This window comes from Bufo gargarizans, chromosome 9 (genome assembly GCF_014858855.1).
Source record: "Bufo gargarizans isolate SCDJY-AF-19 chromosome 9, ASM1485885v1, whole genome shotgun sequence".
In the NCBI taxonomy this organism is placed as follows: domain Eukaryota; kingdom Metazoa; phylum Chordata; class Amphibia; order Anura; family Bufonidae; genus Bufo; species Bufo gargarizans.
The window spans coordinates 111,086,211-111,101,804 of NC_058088.1; the positions used below are offsets into that span (position 1 = coordinate 111,086,211).

Here is a 15,594-nt window from a genome sequence, read left to right on the forward strand (position 1 = left end):
CCCCCGCAATCCTCAGTGCTGTCTCCAATCGTCCCCCTTCCTTTGGACCATCGATATCTCATTCAAGTAGACAATCAGAAAGGGACAACTGGAGATAGCATGAAGGTACTGGGGGATGTTTGGAGGTCAAAGAGCATGTGACATGCTAAATGGCCCTGCAAACAGGTGAAAAGTGCTACCTACTTTTGCAGAGTTGAAGTTACAAATGCAAACCCCGTCCTTCTGATAACACCTCTAGGCTTTTGACTTGGGCCACATTTATGAAACTGCCTAAAATAAGTCTGTTGCCCATAGTAATCAAGCAGACTACAGTGAATGAAAGCTGTGCTGTGATTGCTTGTTTTTTTTTCCTGTGTGACTGTAAATCACCACCCACATCAATACGCACTTACAACCACCAGCAGCTAAAGGCGATTTTAAAGTAAACCTGCCATCCAGTCCAGATATTCAACATTTATTATTTCAAGCACATTGAGCTTCATGGGGCCATTATTCTACTTTTGTGTTTCATGGTTGCAGAAAAAATCTACTTTATTCCTCACCCCTGTTGTATGATAATGAGCACTTTGAAGTCAAGAAGGCTGGCTCTTGCATCCTTCAAGTCAAGTTCACAGCACCCTCTTACTGCCTCCTGTGCCTCGATTGACATTTCAGAACAGTGACGTCGTCATCCCCTTGAAATACTCGTGTCTCCTCCGGGCGTCTGCACTGTGAAATTGGGTGTACAGTGCTTCCCTGCTGTGATGGTACGCTTCCGGTCATCCTTCCAGACTCGCTTTGTACTCCTTGTTAGCCAGGAGCTGTACACCCAGCTTCATTACGTAGGCACTCTGAAGAAGACAGAGTGCGTCTGCTCCAGACGTGTGCGAGATATTGGGAGGCAGGAGGATGACATTGCCACTGCTCTGAAACGTCAATCATGGGGCAGGGGCAGGAGGCAGGAAAATGGTGCCGCGAACTGGACCTGAAGGATGCAAGGGCCAGACACCTTATTATCAAATGGCGGGAGTGTGGAATAAAGTAGATTTTCTCTGCAACCACGAAATACAAAAGCAGAACGATGGCACCATGGGGGACAACATGCTTGAAATAATAAGGTAATACACATGGAACCTGTCACCGGGATTTTGTGTATGGAGCTGAGGACATGGGTTGCTAGATGGCCGCTAGCATATCCGCAATACACAGTCCCTATAACTTTTTTTTTTTTACAGAAAAAAAGCACACAAAGATTTGATACATATGCAAATTAACCCGATATGAGTCCTGTACGTATCTTTTTTTGACACAATAAAAGCACACAACGCTATGGGGACTGGGTATTGCGGTGGTGCTAGTGGCCATCTAGCAGCCCATGCCCTCAGCTCTATACCCAAAATCCAGGTGACAGGTTCCCTTTAAATGTTGAATATCTGGATGTCAGGTTCCATTTAAAGTTTAAATGCATTAGTTTTCTGGTGCACTTCAGGGATATTCTATTAACATTTGCCTGAACAGAATAACATGGTGTTCTCATCTCAAATATCCAGCCAGTGAGAATGCTTTATGCTATAAAATCAATTAGTAAGGGACACCCCACCAGATGCATAAGCAATTAAACTTGTCGCCATCACTAATAGGCTGGTATCCAGAGGGCAATTCCTGCAAGCACCATGACTCAGTCAAAGGCCCCGCTGTCTGCGCTATTGGAAAACAAGAAACATTCAGGCTGGATCTACCTCACATTTGTCACTGATTACATTTAAAGGAAGGTTTTAATTGTGACTGGAAAAGGGGCAGATCCACACGTGGGAGTTAAAAATCCCAACAAATTAGACAAGAAAACGCTAATGGTGGAGCTGAATATGGAGCAGGAATGTCGCTGATCTGTCCAGAAGCTTGCGGAGGCCAGGACATTCCGGAGCAATGTGAGCCCCAAATAACTTGGAACCTACTGACTGGAATGATTTTTAATTGTGTGAAGCTTGTTGCTGGCAATAAGTCCAGGAAACACTTGCATGAAAAATTCAAAGGGATTCCACAGGAAGGATAATGTTGTATTTTTTGTTAAGCGTCAACGGCTCACATAACAAGTATCTGTGAAATGTAACCCTTTGAAGGCCAAGGAGGTCAACAATTGCTCTATACAATACCTCTTCCATACACCACATGACAGTATGTGCTCAGAATCTTTGTAATCTTCAAGATACAGGTGAAACACTCACCATCTGCTGTTTGGCCAGAACATCATTGTAAATGGCCTCTCGTCTCTTTATTTCCAGTTCTTGGCTTGACTGTCTGCTTAAAGCTAAAGACTGGACCTGGGATTCTGACAAGCTTGGATTTTCTTTCCACTGGGGAGAAAAAAAACGTGATATGATCAGAGGGGTCGGTATATTTATAGTGACGAGAAAAAACATCCACAAAATCACTTACCACTGTAGCAATAATGTCATCCAGAGGTTGGATCCTTGCAGATGCTATACTATTCGTAGCCTCTACCACTTTTTCACGGCCTTGGTTAATAAGATCCTTTAGGAAAGAAAAAACTAAATGACAACTAGATCATGGGGTGAAAGTGAGTTGTGTAAAGGAAGACTACACAAAATGGGCTTTCAGGGTCTCATTCAGCTAATGGCGCATTTACACACGCTGACTGAGCTAGCAATTAATGTAAAGGAACCATACCTTCCCAATAATTGCCTGATCATCAGAGGAGATGAGAGCTGCATTTACATGCATTTCCCACTGTGTGGGAAAAGAGGGATTGCTACTGCTGCCGCCCAGAAAGGATGATTTTGGTGTCAGCATAAAATGATGAATCCAACCAATGAAAAAGGATTTCCTTGATCATCAGGAGATCTGCAGCAAATCACTACGCAAACAAGGATGTACTGCACCAAAAACAATGAACCTGTGGCAGAAGTGATCATTCGTCCCTATAAGGAGTAGATGACTGCTGCGTGTACATACAGCTAAACAAGCAGTCAATGCTCTGAGTATCAAGCCATGTAAATTGGCCCAATAGCTCATTTACACAGGCTGGTTACGTAGATAGTTATCGGGAATGAACAGTTTGTTCACAACAGTAGTTTGATATTCAGATGAGGAAAGTGCGGCATTTACGTGAAGCAATCATCAACTCTTCACGGTGACAACTGATGGCTACTATGATTCTCGTCCCCAGAGAGAATCATTTTTTTTGGACAGGAGATCTGTTGCTCATAAACGGTGATAGGTAGCCGCATCAATGATGCTGTCATCCGATGAACGAGTGTTTCATTAGTGACATGATTATTGGGAATTCATGTTTGTACCAACATTCAATCCCAATAATCGACCTGTGCAAAAGGACCTTAAGGCTTCGAGGTAGATTTCTAAACAGATCAATGTACATTTTAAAACTATCAATTGAAACACATGTGACCCATTTGGGTTAGGTTACTTACCTCCAGTTGTGGATTAGTCAGTGAAGACAAGGCTCCTAAATTCAGGGGCATATAAGGCGACTGAGTAGCACCAAAATTAATTTGAGAGTAATTAATTCCAGTTGCAGCTGCCACGTTAAAACGACTGGTCAATCCCTTAAAAAAAGAAAAGAAAAAGGCTTTGGCTTTAATGTACGGGATACAAATAAAATTATGTATTACTACACCTGGACACCTTGTAATTTAGTAAACAATAAAATGAAAAATAATTTTTTTTATGGTGAACACCGTAAAAATAAAACCCTGCTGTCAGATATGAACATACACTCATATCAAACAATGAAACTGAAACATTTCCAAATGCACCAGATGGCACAATTCTCACAAACTACCCTGTCCAATTTCACTGGCGCAAAATACATCTCTATTAATAAATTTGGGCCAGTGTGTGGTAAATTAACACTTCTGGAAGGTTTCCTACAATACAATCCATGCAACCGTACCTTGGAAATCCCAAATTTGTCAACAAAAAGTGTGAACAAACAGTTCTATATGTCTAATCAATTACGGTTCCCTGAGACTCTAATCAAGAACCCGAGCATTAAGACGTACCTTCTTCTCAGCTTCATACTCGTCCCAAGCTGCCTTCCTCTCTTCCTCAGTTAGAGCCTCTTCCTCTTTGTGGTCCAGAAGAGAATCATGCTCATGGTAAGTCACAATCTGTTCCTTCCTGATCTGCAACAATTCTGCAAGAACGGTGTCCTGAGAATAAAAAGATAATGCTTGTAAGCTTGTGTCTCATGCCAATAATTATGTGGTTCTCTCCCTTCCAGGGGTCATGGGACCCCAGCAATAAAGAACTACCTGTATTTTAGATCATAAGAGTACATTACATATATAGAATTATAGTTAGTGTCACAATTGTTAAAGATTAACTGTCATTTTTTTTGTTAGTTTATTAAAGCTAGGCATGTATACCCGAGTTTGTCAATGAGTGGCAAAAGATCTGTAATTACCTTATAATAACAGCTTCCATTAAAGGGGTTGTCCAGGTTCAGAGCTGAACCTGGACAGCCCTCCATTTTCACCCAGGCAGCCCCCCTGACATGAGCATCGGAGCAGTTCATGCTCCGATGCTCTCCTTTGCCCTGCGCTAAATTGCACAGGGCAAAGGCATTTTTCAGAGTTACGGTGACGTACCGGGCTCTCCATGGGGCTGACAGGAACCCCGGTGACGTCACCGCACAGATGGGCGGGATTTGGCTCTGCCCTAGCCAGTAAAACGGCTAGGGCAGAGCTAAAGCCCACCCCTCAGAGCCGGTGACGTCACCGAACACACCGCTGAGCGGAAGTTACCGCCCGGCAGTGTGTTATTGAAAACAAAAGAGCCCGTGCCCTGCGTGATCTAGCGCAGGGCACTGGAGCGCATCGGAGCATGAGATGCTCCGATGCTAGGCTCAGGGGGGCTGCCGGGGTGAAAATAAGGGTATGTCGGACAACCCCTTTAATGTCCTCTATCCCTTTCCACTGCTCCCTTAAAAGACTGTTACTAGGGCTGGCTGGTCTGTGTCCCAACCTAATGTAAACAGAAGACAGAGGGGCGGTCTGCATTAGGCTCCAGAGTGAGGAGGAATGTCCCTCAGTAATCCAATCTGATTGGCTGGCAGGGAGCTGCTGGCTACAGCAAGTGTGTATGGGAAGTGAGGTAAAGCAGTTTTGGCCTCAGAGAACTGTCAGTGGAGCCATCTTGAGAAGGTCCTCATATTGTAAATGTTTAAACAGCCGTAACTAAGGGAAAACTAAAGGACCACTGCTGCATCCTCTTCTGTCAGATAGAAATTAATGAAGCAGTGGACTGACACACACTTGTACTTTATTCCAAAAAAAGGACTCCAGGACCCCTCATTCTCAGTATTGTTGAGGGTTCCAGTGGTCAAATCACCACGTTGTACATAGGGCCGCACTGGTGTTAGTCATTCTTTTGTTGTTCTTAGACCAGAACAGAAAACCAGAAAATTATGGGGCAGATGTGATCCTAGCCTAAGCGGCAGTGACATCCGGTTTACAACATAAAACAGGGGTCTGATGGATAAAGGAAAGAGCAGAGACCCCAGCCAACACTCGGCACTGTCTGCTTTGCGTTTTATACACTCTAAACAGTTATCACTGGAAAAAAAAAGGGGACCTTCAGACCAAGGTAAGAACAAATGGTCAGCGACTGCCAGAACATTTGTGGAAACTTCATGGAAGGAATGCCGATTACTTTCCTGTAATCGAAATCTGACTATGTCATGAATTATGAATCACCCTCAATCCTAAAGCCTATGCCTGATCTACATGGACTAATAATATATTTTTCTGCATCTGCCAACAAAAAGGAAAGGTTATTGATGTCCCAGTGGTTTTTGGACTACCCATAAAAAAACAAACACTTGGCAACACAAAATACCAAATACTTTCTAACTACTTCTGGAGTCATATCATATCCAGTGTCCCAGCCCAGAACAATGCACGTATCACGCAGGACAAGCTTGTTACAATAGGCCCAGATCTTGCCAACTTGCTGTCAGTACATTGTGGCCGCTGTAACATTCTACTGGATTAGAACCAAAAGCCCGATTGATCACCTTATGGCCTCGCTGAATGCCACAGACCAATTCATACATTCAATGCTTAATCATGCAGTAAAATCCTGGACTGTAAATCTTACACCATAGTTCATACCAGGTAAAAGGACCGCATATTGCTCAAGTTTTAATTTTTTTGCATAAAAAGAATATCTTTGCTAGAGCAAAACCGCATAGTTCAATAATGCGTACCTTTTGCTTGGTGTCAACTTAGGAGATAACCCCATATGTAGAGAGAGGACTGCAGCTGCTGTGGCTTCCTGTCAAGAGAGCTCAGGAAAACAACATCATGCTGCTTACTAAGTACAAACCCAAATTAAAAACTGGGGAACGCTATCAGCCTCTCTGATCTGCATTACACAACACTGTCTTGGCGGGAATAACCTCTTTAGGAAAAAAAAACTAAAAAAAAAAACATAAAGCTAATATTTCAAAGCAGCATTTTTATGAAATTTCTGGGATTGGCGATAAGCTGCCAACTTACAATTATAAAACCTGTCATATGTAATCTGCCAGCACTAGGGAAGACAGCCAGGTTTAGCACTCCTATCTTTAACCCCTTTGTTTCCTGAATGGCAACTATTCAACTTCAAATAGCTGCTGTGGTCAGGGACAGCAGTTTGTTCACTAATGCTAAGGGTGGATTCACATCACGTCTTTGCTCTAAGTTGAACTTAACGTCCAGAAAATGAACGGCACTCCGGTAAATTAAGAACAAATGACTCCTTTAATCACCAGTGCGGTGCAACGTTTCGGCTCAATACTAGAGCCTTTTTCAAAGCAGAGAACTTGAAAAAAATCACAAGCACCACCACCGGATATATGCTACATTGTTATATTAGCCTTTATGGTGTTGTCTTTTAATCGTTTTGTTTTCTTATGAGTTGATGCCCTCTGTCACCTGCGCACCGGCTGGAGGAGATCCCTCATGAGTGTAATTTTGTCCGCACGACCCTCAGGATAATACCCCTTGGATAGCCACGGGATTTGTGGTGGTCCTTGGGGTTTTCCATTAACCAAGATGGCACGTGTGTGCCTGAACTATACTGGGCATGCGTGGAATATTTAACACACCGAAGCTGCTTAGTGGTGCAGTAGCTGGGGAACGTGCATGCGTCGGCAATTGCCTATGACACATGATGTTCGCGGCTGCATGAGCTTACCGATTGGCGCTCCTCTGAGCAGGCACAGTGTGATCTACACAACGCCGGGATGGCACATGGATTGTGCGCCTCACCCGATTGGTATGTCTGCGCTACCTTTTCTTTTGCTCCTCCCCCTGCATTTTAGGCAATTCCTTATCACCTGACATGGTCAGTCTTTGTATAGGATTAATATGTTTTTGTCACAAGATTAATATATTAGGTATCACGATTGATATTGTATTTAGCATTTACGCTATATTGTATTTTGTATACTACATTGTATGCACTTTTATCTATTGTATTATTTTGAAACACACCCACCAGTTGGATTGCGATCACATGATTTGTATGCCGATTGTTCCACATATATATATATATTCCCATCCTCTGCTCCTCTTGCTCTGCTACACTGACGCTTCCTCTGACGCTGTCCTAGTCACCACCCCTGGTAGAGCCGAAGTGGGCGTGCTCTCCATCAAAGATCGTGCAGGACGTTTCCCAGTCCAACAGGGCCATTGTGGAAATGCTGGGGTGTTTGGCCGCGCGGCCACCCTCTGACCAGTCAGACTCTGGGGACCCCTCTGCTACTCCCCATCGCAGCCGTCCTAAAAAACACACCAGACCACCCTCTCTTCGAAGGTCTTCTGCATCCCTTGTTTCCTCCATCTCCCCACCGCCTCCCAGGGAGTCTCGCTCCGACACGTCCTCATTACAAGAGGCGTGTTCTGAGAATAAGTTGTCAGACGCCAACTTTGTCTACCATAGTGGACAGTTTGGAAGACTGGTCCTCCGGTGAGACAATCTCATTGCAGCAGTTATAGAAACCTTACAGGCTGAGGACCCTACGCCCTCATCTGCTGGTTCTAGTTTTTCCTTCAGGCGATCCAGGCGCTCGCCAGAAGTTTTCCCCAACCACCTGGAGTTTGATTCCTCCCTTTCCAAGGTATGAAACTTCCCTGACAGGCGTTTTGCTTTGCCAAAACGCTTAGACGTCTTATATCCCTTTCCAGAGGATTTGACAAAGAAGTGGTCCTCCTCTCCTATTGTTGACCATCTGGTATCCCGCCTGGCTAAGAATACCACCTTAACTAAGGCAGATGGGGCTTCCTTCTCGGACCCCAGGGATAAGAAATTGGAATCTTAAATCTGCCATGGAAGCAGTTGACACTGCCCTACGCCCGGTTTTCGCCTCTACATGGGTCAGCAAGGCTATGAGCGAGTGGGCAAAAAAGCTATGTCAGGGCCTCGCCTCAGGGGACTCCTTGGAGGAACTTTTGGATATTGCAGTGCAACTTTCCCCATGCCAGCTCTTACCTCTGTGAGGCCTCTCTGGATGCGGCCAGGCTTTTGGCCGGCTCTTCAGCCCTTTTGGTGGCTATTTGCCGTACCCTGTGGCTATCTTGCTGGGGAGCGGATAATGCTTCTAAACGGGCCTTGATGTTCCTCCCTTTTGCACCCATTTACCACAGAGTAGGATGCGCTTCAACAGGTCTAAAAAGCACAAACCTCTTTCAGCCCTTTCAGAGTTCCTCCAGCACGAAGCGGCCAGCCATCAAATCTGCCCCAGAGCAGCAGTGCAAGCCATCTTTATAGCCTCGCCCTCCCTGGCGTTCTCGCCAGCAGGGCTCCAAGCACTATACCTCCAAGTCCTCCTCTGCATGACGTGTGGTCTCTGGTGCCCCCCAGTCGAGTGGGAGGTAGTCTTCATTTGTTCCAGCATGTCTGGCTAGCTCACATCTCAGATGTCTGTGTACGAGAAGTCATTTCGGAGGGTTACAAACTGGAGTTCCGATCCCCACCTCCTCCGCGTTATTTTCTCTCATGCTGGTGCTCAGCGCTCTCCGTATGAGCCTTTGCAGCAGGTGTCCCTTCACTTCCTGTCCTACTAGGTGGCCTTTTTGGGTGTCAGTCACTTCCATCCGTAGGGCGTCGGAACCAGCGGCTCTTTCCCGTCAGTCGTCCTATCCTTATCCTCCATCAGGACAAGGTAATCCTCCATCCTGTCCAGTCCTTCCCTCCGATGGTAGTGTCAGCATTACAGCTCAATAAAGAGATCATTCTACCTTCCTTTTGTCCTGTCTCATCCTCGTGAGCAGTCGCTCCACACTCTGGATTTGGTTCGGGCTGTTCACATCTTTCGGTCTCAGACGTCCTCTTTCTCTATTAGTCATTCCAGAGAGACAGAGACGAGGGCTGGCTGAGTCCAAAGTTTCCATTTCCTGATGGATTCGTTTGGCCATTGTGGAAGCGCACCGCATCAGTGACTGGGCTCCACCTTTCCGGGTTACTGCTCATTCTGTTCGGGCAGTAGGGGCCTCTTGGGCAGTATATCATGGGGCTTCGGGCCTTCAGGTGTGCAGGGCGGCTAACTGGTCATCTTTGCACACCTTTTCCAAATTTTACAGAGTACACACCCTTGCATTTTCTTACGCTTCTCCGGGGGTAGAGTTTTGCAGACAGCGGTTCTCCGATTGGCTTCTTCGTTTCTAACCTGTTCATTGCGGGGGACAGCTCCCACCCATTCTCTCTGGTTACAGGCCTCGTTGTGGCCTGCATGATTCTGGGTATGTCCATTGTGCAAAAGGAAAAAGAGGAAAATCAAACAAACTGTTTTAGCTTAGTCCCTGTAGGAAGGAGCTGACACTTTTGTGCTTAGTGTCAGGAGCTATACCCACTGTCAAGCCTGTGTGCCCCAATGAACGGGAGAGAAACAGATTTTATGTAAGTACAAAAATCTAGTTATTACAATTCAACCCAGTAGGTGGTAGCACTGTATTGTAATATAGCCATTTCTGTATAGGATAATGGAGAAAATTGTATTATTCTATACAAATTGCAATCTAATGATTGCATGTTGTGGTCCGCTTGGGGACCTAAAAAAGGTTAAAAAAAAATTTGTGAAGAAAGTTTTTGAAAAAAAAATAATAATAATATATAAATATATAAATATATATATATATATATATATATATATATCCACACATACACACACACACATACACATTACGGGCATTGTGTGCAAAAACGCCTGTACTAAAACAGCCAATTCACCATTTTTCCATCACTTTACCTCCCCAAATTTAATAGGTGATCAAAAAGCCACACACCCCCAAATTGGTATTAACAAAAACTACAGATTATCCTGCAAATTTTTTTTTTTCCCCAGCATTAAAACACAAGAAAAACGAAACATATGTGGTATCTCCGTAATTGTACTGACCTGGAGAATAAAGAGTACAAGTCCGCTTACCACATAGCGAATGCCGTAAAAACAAAACCCATAAAATTGTGGCCGTTTTTTTTTTTGTTTTTTTTTCAAATTCTTCCCCATTTGGAATTTATAGTGCCCCACTACATTCTATGCAATATTAAATAGTGCCCGTAAAAAGTACTTTTTATTTTTTATTTTTTCCAGAACAAAAAAAACACCAACAAGTCCTCATACGGCTCTGTGAACGGAAAGAATAAACTTTGGCTCTTCAAGGAAGGGGTTAAAAAAAACAAAAAAAAACCCTCATGCATTAAAAGATGCAAGCCCTTCGCACACTGCCCAAGTTGTTCTTTTTCAAGCCTGGAACGGGAAGACATAATTGCCTCATGGTGGCGATTAACATAATAGATCAACACAATCGCAATATAAGTTAGACTTGAAGGACCTGCGTCTCTTTTCAGTCTTACCAACTGTGTTTCTAAATGCAGGGGGTGATCCTGCTAATAGTACTGTATCGGTACATTATCACTAACTTCTACTGAATACTGAGGACAACCATCATCATTCACAGGGACCCAAGGGCCAGGCAATGGCCCAAACAGACTGTTGCTCCTGAGCTAATTTGAAGGGTTCACTCATTTTTTTAAGGGAATTATTTGCCTTGTTAAATTACTTGTTATTCCCATTCTGTCCTGTCTTATGGGATGCATTGAAAGAAGACTCTCCGTTGAAATAACAAGTGAACCCCAGTATATGTGTGACCCGATAACACAAACACAAAAACCTGGCTCAGATGAGATTTTTCTTAACTGTATCTGAGGAGAGCTGCTCAATGGCTGCACTACAGCCCTTCCAGTATCTTCCACACACTGTTGTAAATGGGAGGTAGGAGAAGTTTGTATTTCAAAGCAGTATTTGAACAAAACAACATTTCCAGAAAAAATAAAGTTCAAGAGCACTGGGTCAATTTCACTTTTGGCTGAAGGTACACCTTAAAGAGTTTTCCTCACGATAAAAAAAAAAAAAAATAAAAATAAAACACATCCTGCACGATATGATAACTAAACAGTGTTTGTACATGGCAACATTTATAAGGGAATAAAAAATTTAAATCACAGAAAATACACTAAACACAATAGATGCAAACATTATATATGGACTAAGGGTACTTTCACACTTGCAGCAGAGGATTCCGGCAGGCAGTTCCATCAAAAGGTATGCAAACTGATGGCATTTGTCAGATGGATCAGGATCCTGATCCGTATGACAAATGCATTGAAATGCCGAATCAGTCTCTCTGGTGTCACCTGGAAAAATGTATACTGCATTAATTTTTTTCAAGTTTTTTGCCGGATCCGTTTTGCCAGAACACTCTGGGCTGGATTTGGCATTAATACATGTCAGAGGGAATAAATGCCAGACAAGTGTTCCGGAATTTGCTGCAGTATTATCTCCGTCCTGAAAAGGAAAAAAAGACTGAACAGAAGACATCCTGAACGGGTGCATTAGGATAAAACTGAATGCATTAGGATAAAACTGGTCAGTTCTTTTCCGGTTTTGAGCCCCTAGGACGGAACTCAGTGCCGGAAAAGAATAACGCTAGTGTGAAAGTACCCTAAGCCCTCACTCTGATATAATAAAATCTGAGACACTCAGCCAATATATTTTGATAAAAACACATCTGTGCCCGCCTACCCGTGCCAAGGTGGTCAGTGTCAGGCATTTCCTCTGGATAGATCCAATCAGTGAAGGTCTGACAACGCATACCACCATGATTAGCTGCTTCCTGCAATCTCCGGTGCCAGAACTAACTCTTGAATGAAGCAGGAAGTACAGCAACGTTCACATTATTGTGGCCAGGCTGGGTTACTGCAGCTCAGCACCTACTGACGTGAACCAGTGATAGTTCAGACACAGAAGGCTGAAATAATGGCTGATGAAAGGGTGCAGGTTGACAGACCCTCACCGACTATTGGAGAGTCTCTGGTAGAGAATCGTGGTCAAAATCAATGAGGATAGAGCCAGCCATTACTGTAGGGCATATGATACCTTCAATGCAAATATCAATTCTTTCCCTTTCAGCAACTTCAATCTTTTTAATCTGAAAATTGTCTCTATAGGGTGTTAGTCATGGTAAGCTCTAGTTATAATTGCTAGGATACTTACATTAGTGGGTGACATAAGGTATGGTACATTCTTTTTAGCAATATACTGGCTAAAAATGCATAACCTCAGGCTCTAAGTTACCATAAAATGGAGCACTGTATACGAGCTATACCAAATGCTTTAAAGTAAATATATATTAAAAAAATAAAAACTCCAGGTGCAAAACATGAAATAAAAGAAAACAAAATATCAAAGGAGAGGATGGGAGTAAGACATTATATGATGAAAGCTAGAAAACCTAACACACTTGTCACAACGAAACCTGCAGGTAAGGGAAAATTATACCTTTCATCACCCAGCAAAAATCTAAAAAGGTACAGAAAAAAAACTTTCAAAGTTTTGTTGCATGATAAATTCTGGTTCTTGATAAAATTTGCTTACTTCTGCATCAAATCATATTTACAAGTGCAGCGAGGCCACACTGTGCTCATGTCACCACATCTTATACTAACATTCAATACTGGTTACTATCAACTTGCCAATATTCACACCAAGGCAGTGAACAGTCTTACCGCCATAAGTGCCAACTTTGTGATAAGTGGTACCGGTAGGGTTCTCACAACACATGCATAGAAAAATAATGCCCATATGTAGCATCTGGACTCGGCAGTCAACATGATCCCTAGGTGATGGCATTTTTGCATACATGTCCACAAAGACTATCGTGTAGAGAAAACAAGAAATCCGTTGCTGCCTGTTCTCCTTCTGGCGTATAGCCATGTTCAAGAAGCAAGGTAATAGCGTACACAGATATCAGATCTCTATAAAAAGATAACCGTGTATTACAAAGAGTTCAACGATTATTTTGGGCAGGCAACCCCAGTGTTGAAAGCTGAGCCCTGTGGAATGCAGTGGGGTCTGTTCAAACAGGGCTGGGCTCAACATCAAGTTGCCCCTAAAACCGTGAAAAGCTGCAAGGTCATTGTTGGTGGTCTGTACCCAAACGGATTCATACATATCTCAGGAACTGGAGGAAGAGTTCAGCAACACTGCCAACTAAGAGGTTAAAAAAGCCTATTGTTTACTTGGCTAAACCTTATCCTACAAGCCCAAATACGATCTCCAAGGTAAGGCATCCCATCAATCTCTCCTTGAAAAGGGACATGTTTCCATTCTGAGGTTAAGGCCATTATTCCTCTGTGCAAGTCATCTAATATGCAAGTCAAGCTTCAGTTCACACTAGGTTCTCTGGCATTCTTTGTCTGTGGGAAAGATCTATGCTGGATAAGTGTGTGCTTGAAGGAAAGGGAGGAGGGTAATAGCACAGGGTAGCGGGTTACCTTTCAAAGAACCTCTGAAGTGAAAAGGAAAGAATTACTCTTGGAATATGCTCAGCAGACGTCTAGTAGCCCGCACTACTCTTGCAGCAGGCAGCTTTTTTTTGCAGGTTTTCAGATTTTTTTTTTCGCTGGACACACATGAAAGTTCCTGATATTTGTTTTAATGCAGAAGTCCCTAAAAATCACGTCTGAAGGAGTCTCACTCATGCTGTTCCAATCAAATTTACCTAAAGTATGCCAAAAACACTCTGCAATATGTTCTCCTCTGAATAAAGGGTGAAAGAGCTACAAAGGTCACAACATACCTGCCCATCCCTGTACACTGGGAACATGCCAACTAGTTGAATGACATCATTGCTTTTATGTGGACAGCCCAGTGATGCCAATATACACAAGACGGAGCTCAGAAGAACATTACAGCATTTACAGCAGAGACTGTAATCAGTTTCCCAACTTGTCATGTAAAAGTAGTAGTACTGTATTAGTAAGCATGTTGCATAATGAGAAGACATTGCAATGTCAGACTAGAGATGTATTTACACAAGCCGCCTGATCAGGCAATTATCTGGAAGGGACAGTTCCTTCCTGATAACTGTCTGCTCATCAGAGAAGGTAGCAAACAGCAACCACCTCCACTGTATGGGGACAAATACAGAATTATTGAAGGTACAGGGCAATCTAATGTGCCACAGGAAAGATGCAATCCCCCGATGAACAATTGTTTGCTCAGTGGATGATCGGCAGCAGGTTCATGCAAGGAAATTATTGGGAACAATTGTTCCTAGGAACATTGATTCCCAATAATTGCCCCAACTTTCCACCCGTGTGAAGGGCCATTAGTGTTATTTCCATAGCTCTGTGTGCTTTTATTGTGTAAAAAAAAATTAAAAAAAAAAATTGATACATATGCAAATTAACCCAAGTCCTGTCCTTGACTCATCTCAGGTTAATTTGCATATGTATCAAATTGTTTTTTTTTTTTTTTTTTTTTACACAATAAAAGCACACAGAGCTATGAGGACTGGATATTGCGGGCGTGCTAGCGGCCATCTAGCAACCCATGTCCTCAGCTCTATACACAAAATCCCGATGACAGGTTCCCTTTAAAGGGGTTGTCCAGGGCTTTTACAATGATGACCTATCCTCAGGACATCAATATCTGATCTGTGGGAGTCCAGCACCTCCCCGATCAGCTGTTAGAAGAGGAGGCGCCATACGAGCGCTACTTCCTCTTCATTACATGTGGTATTGGAAGAGAGTGTAATTACAAGTACTTGCTCCATTCACTTGAGCAAAGTGAGTACTTGTAACTACACTACTCCACCGCTGCAAGGGAGACGTTGCGTAGTTTAATGAAGAGGAAGCAGCGCTCGCCTAGAGCAACAACACCTCTCCAAACAGATGATAGGGCCTCCTAAGGATAGGTCATCAATACAAAACCCCTTTAAGATGGAAATCAATGCTCCTTTTTACACCACAGAACTAGAGAATTGTGGATCAATTATAGATACTGGATAGAGAAGCAAATAGCAAAAGTGTGATGGGATGGAACAAAACTACTAACAGTTGACAGACATAACGATCTTCAGTATGAAAGCCTACTACACCTATACCCATGAAAACAGGCCCTAAGCACATCACACAACAGGACATAAACAAAACATTGCCAATTGCTAATTTATACTCGCACACCAAGAGACCAAGACATTATCCACTTTTCACCCCAATAGGTCTTCCACTGCACACTAGTCATATGGC

The 15,594-nt window shown here is 43.3% G+C and overlaps 1 protein-coding gene across 1 annotated transcript in view; it reads right to left on the reverse strand.

The window, feature by feature from the left end:
• Nucleotides 1-15,594, reverse strand: part of ATRX (ATRX chromatin remodeler) — a 186,739-nt gene that overhangs the window by 3,747 nt on the left and 167,398 nt on the right. The window contains exons 31-34 of the mRNA XM_044305242.1: nucleotides 4,020-4,169; nucleotides 3,429-3,563; nucleotides 2,416-2,511; nucleotides 2,205-2,333 (exon numbers count right to left, since the gene is read on the reverse strand). Of these exons, the coding sequence (XP_044161177.1) occupies nucleotides 2,205-2,333; nucleotides 2,416-2,511; nucleotides 3,429-3,563; nucleotides 4,020-4,169 (510 nt within the window). The remainder of the gene's footprint in view (nucleotides 1-2,204; nucleotides 2,334-2,415; nucleotides 2,512-3,428; nucleotides 3,564-4,019; nucleotides 4,170-15,594) is intronic.